The 7,250-nt window shown below is 51.5% G+C and overlaps 1 protein-coding gene across 2 annotated transcripts in view; it reads right to left on the bottom strand.

Annotated features, from left to right (window-relative positions):
* Positions 1–4,322, bottom strand: part of UHRF2 (ubiquitin like with PHD and ring finger domains 2) — a 91,568-nt gene extending 87,246 nt beyond the window's left edge. For both annotated transcript variants that reach the window (XM_030005688.2, XM_030005687.2), the window contains exon 1: positions 3,683–4,322. In XM_030005688.2, the coding sequence (XP_029861548.1) occupies positions 3,683–3,835 (153 nt within the window). In that variant the 5' untranslated portion in view covers positions 3,836–4,322. The remainder of the gene's footprint in view (positions 1–3,682) is intronic.
* Positions 4,323–7,250: the final 2,928 nt, after the last annotated feature.

Genomic DNA, 7,250 nt, shown 5'->3' on the forward strand with positions numbered 1-7,250 from the left:
GAATTCAAATTCCAACAGGATGGGAGAGGATGATGGAAGAAGCCAACACAAGATTATATTATTTTCTGTATTCCGTAAACAATACATGTTGCTGAAATACAACAGTGTGCATGTTTAGTTCTATGTGAAACGCAAGTTGCCATTAACACCCCTACAGTCTTCCGGACAACTTTAAGTCCTCTGGCAAGTTTTCAAACTTAAATAAACTTCAGTCTACTTTTACTGCTCAATTTTTCCAGCATTGTAACTGAAAGATAGAAATCCCACAATGACTAGCAATGACTATAGCTTGGTCCTACAGAAAATCTGCTCTTGTAGGTCAAGATGCCAAGAATTTGTCTACTATAATATCTCCTTCACTTTCATGAATGAAACTGAGAACTTCTATTCTCATCAAGAAGTGCTATACAGGTTTTCCAATTAGGACAGACAAAGAGTATGCTGCCAGGACAGGTTGTATTGTCTTGCTTTTCTGAATTTTAGAGGAACTCCACACAATGCATTGTAGTTTACAAGTTTACTCAGAGTTAACATGTAACACCACAGATAAAGCATTAGATGGGAATGGTCTATCATGGAACAAGGTTAAGATAGGATTTATTCCAGCATAAGGAAATATTTGCGTCCCTCCAAGAAACTCCAACTTCTTCAACAAAGGAAGCAAGAGACGTCACTGTGGGTTTCTATGTTCAATAGACTTCGCTGACTTAACTGCAGACTAGGTTATTGTGCCACAGTAAAGAACTATGCATACACTACTATTCCCTTTCCTCAGAAAGTTCTGCCTCGATCTACAGAATGACTCAACTTCTCTGGCTGATAAACAGTTATTCAGCTCTACAGAAATCTGGATCCCCAGAGTGTCCAGGATGTCCTCACAGACCAGACCAAGTTACAGAGTAATACTATCTTGCTCACTCTTCAGTATCACATGTGAATGGTGGATCCTCCTGGCAGTTAAGAGTTAAAAACCAGAAAGTAGTCTGCTCAACCAAGTAGTGCTTTTCCTGGTTTTACAGGAGCAAAATAGTAATACAAAGTATTACATTAATCACAACACTTGGTTTTAATCAGTAGTTCTAGGGTACTTTAATCCTTAAGAACAGGGGCGTGAAGTACTGCCCCCTTAAGGTCCTGCATTTGTGTTTGAAGATCAGACAACAGCAAATTACAGTATACCACATAAACTACATTAACTGGATATGGACACTTCTAAAGAACTGCAAAATAACAGCTCTAGCTCCAAATGTTAGCTGAAGCTGTTCTCTACTGCAAGCTAAGAACATGAAGTTGTTGAAATTCAGCCCATAAATGGTGACTCACTTAGGTTTCTGTGTCCTTATAACCCCATACACCTCCCATTTTTAGAAGAAAGGAGGTTATTTAGCCAGTCTTCTGGTACCCACCACTTGCAAGGTCCAAGTATTTCTAGAAGTTCCCAGAGAGACTACAGTAAGCAGTACTCAGTAGTAAAGTCACAGTTCTACCAGCAGACTGTACAGATTTAACCATACTGAGTACTAACCTGATAAAATAGGAGAAGAGTTTGGACTAGATCATGTTTTTTCCAACATGCAGGAAACTTCTTTTTTTTTCTCCATGTTTTCACTTCTGTATACTGCTTTCTATTCAGCTCACATTTAACTGAAATGCCCTTTTTTATTTTTTATTTTATCACAGCCCTGAGAGAGCTGAAGTTGTTTACAGTTTCATTTGCTCATGTCTCTCAACATCCAGTTTTACTTGGCCAAGAGCAATCCTTCTGACCTTTTTTCCTACCTACTAGCACCACAGGATCATAAAAGTAATCTGTAACCATCAAGGAAACTTCAGAATTAATTATGGTAATTGCAAGAAAACAGACATAAATGGTGAGTGAAGCTATAAAAAAGAACTTCCAACTCTTCACTGAACATGATCCCAACTGTGTCCTAAACTGGATAAACTAAGTACTAAACTCACAAATGCTGCTCATTTAGGCAACTTCAGCTATAATATTTCACTGTTCTGCTTTCTTAAGCAAGACATCTGTTAACTAAAATGTTCAAACTAATTGGTCTGGCCACTGACAGACTACATAGAAAAGCACAACACACTACAGGCTCATCTTCCCTGCTCCTCGGGTAAACCTTGTGTCCCACATCAAGCTCTGCGCTGAAAGAAGAGGTGTGCTGGCACAGCACAAACCTAAACAGGTTACACAACTTCCAAGACTGATGTTCCTCGATTTGGTCCCTTCAGGGAAACGTGATATTGTCTGTAATGGTCTCGGCAGACACGTCCTCGCAAACACTTAGTCACCAATCTGTAGAATGCAAAAATCTACTAATTTGCTACTGGGTTCACAGTCTAGGCTTAGCATCTAGCCATCAACGCTTACCTTCTAGTCATAGTTAAATTTCTGTTTCTTACTTCTCCCCCCCCTCCCCCATTTGTAAAGACACACACTTCCATCTCTTTTGAGGCAGAAACCTCACTACCGTGGATTACTGAGTTTAGGCAAACGCTGCAAGACTCGCCTGTTGTAAGAAGGCGCATCTTAAGAGCCAGGTGCCCATACCTGCCTTACCAGGTAACAACCGTGCCTCACTTAACAACTCAAGCAGTGAGTACACCCCATAGTTTACGTAATGCAGCCGGAAAGGTTACACCCTTCAGCAACAAAGATGCAGCCTGAGGCAACCTATTCGGATCAAAACATACTTGGCACCAGAGTGGAGGGGAAGTACGGGCTCACAGAAAGCTTCCCGCCAGCTGCCCCACGAACACCGCACCCCGCTATGGGGGAAACGCCCCTTCGGACGGACGGACGGCCAGCAGCAGCCGCCCCGCTCCCACCCGTGACACACCGCTCCCCGCGCCGAGGAGGCGCGCGCGGCGCACAAGTTGTGCCCGCGCAAACCAGCCCCGCGCCGCCGCCCCGCCCTCGCGGCAGCCTCGGCGGGCCACGCGCCGCCCCGCCCCCGCGGGGCGGTGGGAGGGGTTCACAGCCGGCGGACCCCGAAAACCGTTACTCGGCCGCGCGGCGCCGGGGGAGGGGCGCGCCGCGCCGACCCCGCAGCGGGTACTGACGGGACATTGCACTTCGCGCCGCCTCTCCCCGCCCCGCCACGTGCGGACCCCGGGGGCGGCGTTCCGCCCTGCAAAGCGCCCGCGGTCCGCCCGCGCCGGACGCTTCCCGCCCCCCCCCCCCCCCCCGGCCGAGGCGGCGACAGGGCGGGCGCAGGGAAGCGGGCGAGGCACGAACCGGGCGCTCCGCTCCCGGGGTCTGGGGGCGGCGAGGAGAGCGGAGGGGCTTCCTCGCCCCTCCGGGCGCCCTGTCACTTCGGCACGATTGAGGCAGGGGCGGGGGGAGGAGCCTCCCACGGTTCAGGTGGGAAAACAAACACACAAAGGGGCCTCTCCGGCACCAGCTCGCCCTCGGTGGAAACGGCGGGCGGGAGGGCGCGGAGAACGCCCTCCTGTCAGGCCAGGCGCCTCGGCTCCCTCCTGCCCCTCACCTCCCTCTAGGCCCGACGGGACGGGAGTAAACAAAAGCCGGAGCCAGCGGACGACGCGTGGGTGGGGAGGGGGACCTCCGCGCCGGGCCACACAAAGAGCCGAGCCCGAGAGGGGACGCGCGGGGCGGGAGGAGGGGGAAGCCCCCACCCCTGCCACCCAGGTAGGGGCGGTTCCGCCTCACCTGCTTGCCCCGGTAGAAGAGGCGCTGGCGGTCGGGGCTGACGCGGAAGGTCTCTTGGATCTTCTCCCGCAGGCACTCGATCTTGGTAAGGCGGCTGAGGTCGTCGATGGTCTGGGTCTGGGTGCCGTCTATGGTGCGGACTTGGATCCACATGGTGCGCTCCCTCCCACCGGCTCAGCCAGCCGCGGGGAAGGGAGGGGGGTCTGGGGCAGGAGGGGGACGAGGATTCCGCTCCCCGGGAGCGCGGCTGCGGCGTGTGAGGGAGAAGGGGAGGGGGCCGGGCGCTCCCCCCCCTGCCCTTTGTTCGGCTCGGTGGGGCAGGATTTTCAAATCCCGCGGAACAGACGCGAGCCTCCCCGCCCGCCGGGCCGCCGTCCTCGCTCAGAGGGGCGCGGAGAGGGAAGGAGACCCGAGCCGATCCCCCGCCGCTTCACCGATCACCCGCGCCGCGAGCCCGCCGAGGACGGCACAGGGCGAGGCGGAGCCTGGCGGGAACCGCCGCGGCCAGGTCTAACGGGCGCCGCCGGGAGCCATCTCCCGACCCCGGGGAGTGTTTACCGGGCGCCGCCGCTCTCACATGGAGGTCACGGCGCCAACGCGGATCTCGCGAGAGCCCCCGGCCTCGGCCGTAAAGAGACAACAACACCGGGGCGGGGGCGGGGGCGGGTGGGAGCGAGGCGAGCGGGCGGCACCACGCCCCCCTCCCGCTGCGCTCGGGCCGGCAGCCCTCGCGCCGCATTCGCTCCGCCCGCGGGCTCCGCCTACGCCCCCCCCCACCCCCTTCCGCGCGTCGTCCCCGCCGCCCGCGCGATCCGCGGCTGGCGCGAGGCCTGCGGGGGGTGGGGGTGGGTTTGGCGCGCGGCGGGGGAGCGACCGTTGACGTCTCCATGGCGGCCGAGCGGGACGGTCTCCCCGGCTCCCTCTCCTCTCGGGGCGGGCTGCCCTGGCCTCGGGGGCCCGCAGGCCCTGCGGCCTAGCCCGGCCCGGAGGCCGGCCGGCGTTAGAATGGCTGAGCATCCGCAGGCAGCCGGGAGAGCGGTGTCTGCGAACGAAACCCAGGCCCCAGCGTCGCCAGAGACAAAGTTTCGACCCAGCCAGAGTCAGCTCTACCTGAAAAACACGGATTCAGGCTGGCTGCGCCTGTTAGCATTAGACGGGTGAAAACATGGGGCAAGACAAGGAAAGGCGAGCCTCGTTTATACTTCAAGTCCGATGTGGGTTTGACTTTCTGTGTTTTTCTAAATTAGGTAATTCTACGAATTAACATCGGAAAAAAATGGATTTACTACCCTGTTGTCGGCTAGCCCCGGTAGGCAGCTGAGCCCCACACTGCCACTCGGTCGCTCCCTTGCAGTAGGATAGGGACGAGAATAGGAAGGGCCAAAGGGAGAAAACGTGGGTCGAGATAAAGACAGTTTAACAGGTAAAAGCAAAAGCTGTGGGCACATGTAAAGCAAAATATGGAATTAGTTCAGTACTTCACATCGGCAGGCAGATGTTTAACCATTTCCAGGAAACCAGAGCTTCATCACGTGTAACGGTTACTTGGGAAGACAAACACCATAACTCCTAATGTCCCAGCCCCCTTTCTTCCTTCTTCCCCCAGCTTTCATTGCTGACCGTGATGTCATATGGTCTGGGATATCACTGGGGTCAGCAGTCCCAGCTGGGTCCCTTCCCAGCTTCTTGCACACCCCCAGCCCACTCGCTGGTGGGGCAGCATGAAGAACTGAAACATCCTTGATCCTGTGTAAGCACTGTTCAGCAATAGCTAAAATGTCCCTGTGTTAACACCATCTTGGCCACAAATCTAAAACAAAGCACCATACCAGCTACTGTAAAAAAAATTCACTCTGTTCCAGCCAAAACCAGTAGACATGAATACCAGTAAACTAATGCAAAAATGTGGCTATAGCGGGCTCACTAGAAACCAGGAGATGCAATAATGGATGCCTTTCAAAGGAATTCTGAGCAGCTTTGTTGTCTGAAACTTTGGCAGCTGGATTAAAATACAGATTTACAAGATCTGGGTGACACTCACGTACTTTTGTGGCTTTTTTGTACCAGGTGTTGTAAAGATCTCTGATGGGGTGTGGAGTCAGGGGAGGAATCAGATCACAACCAACAGTTACTAGAACACTTTATTAATTAGACTGTTACTATTAATTGCAGATAACTGTTTGCACCATACATACAGTCACTGCCTCACGCAATGCACACGCTCGCAGTCACCCAGCTGGAGCGGCAGCAGAGAGGCCAACCCCAGTGGTTCACTCAGGAACCAGGGCTTGTACCCACACTCTGGGGGTTTCCAGGCAGCTGTGCACGAAGTCACAGGCAGGGTCCCTCATTTCAGCAGGTGAGCTTATATATACTGCCCTGTAGTCTTTGTCCACCTATAGCAGCCCCTGCTTTCTCAGATGCAGTGTGAGTTACATGACCTGTCATGGGTGGCCAGTGTGTGCTGAAGGCGTTGGGCAGGTTCAGCAGCTCCTTGGTCTCCTGAGCTTAACCAATTTTTGATCCAAGATGACTATGAGTTCTTGGGAGGCTTTCAGATGTTGTCTCCCAGCATGTATGTTTCCTCTCTTCATCCTGGTGTTGTCTGGTAACTCTTTCTCCACCCATATACAGAGGCACCTATAGAGCCCACTTGCACAAACACAGCTGTTATGACACAGTATGGTAGCAAAGATTCCTGTGTTTTACTTTTCAGGTCTAAGAATTCCCACTGCAGTTGTGAGTGAGTTACTTAAGGCTTGATTTTGGGGTATTGAGCATGTGCAAAGGCAGCTGAACAATTAAAAGTTTCTTAATTATTCTGCAAATCTGTTCCTTTTCTCTTCAGCCTTGCTAGTCTATCTCTGCTCTTGTGATAGCACACAATTTTCTTTACTGCTGCTGTCACAGCTTGTCACCAAATTGCCATTTACAGAAATTCAGAATTTGGTTTTCAGTTTGTTGGTGGTAACACAGGCTCAGACTCAAAGGCTGTACTACACGTGACCTTTTGCGATCTTTCGGCCCCAGCCTTCTTGGGTTCACTGAAACATTCAGTGATTATTTAACACAGAGGAGTACAGTAAGAGTGTGGTTTAATAGTCCTATCTGAAAGAAAGGATAAATCAAGCTGTCTTCAGCTTTATCTTAGTTCCACTCCACCTCGACAGTAAAAGGAACAGAGTCTCATTATAATCCCATTTGCAAAATACAGCCTTTCTGTTGAAGCAAGCAGTAAAGTGTGTCTGTCTTTTGCAACAGGGAAAAAAGATCTGAAAGAATTCTGAAATGGGATATGTTTTACCACATGTTGTGGTTTAAGCCTAGCCAGCAAGTAGGCACCATGCAGCTGCTCGCTCACCCCGCCCTGCCTGCCCCCCCCCAAGTGGGATGGGGATGAGAATTAGAAAAAAAATGGTTTGAGATAAGAATTATTTAATAACTAAAGTAAAATAAAACGTAATAATAATAATAATAATAATAATAATAATAATAGGAATATACTATAGTAAAATTAAAAAAAAAAAAAAAAGACAACAAATGATGCACAATGCAATTGCTTACCACC

This window comes from Aquila chrysaetos, chromosome Z (assembly GCF_900496995.4).
Source record: "Aquila chrysaetos chrysaetos chromosome Z, bAquChr1.4, whole genome shotgun sequence".
Classification (NCBI taxonomy): Eukaryota; Metazoa; Chordata; class Aves; order Accipitriformes; family Accipitridae; genus Aquila; species Aquila chrysaetos.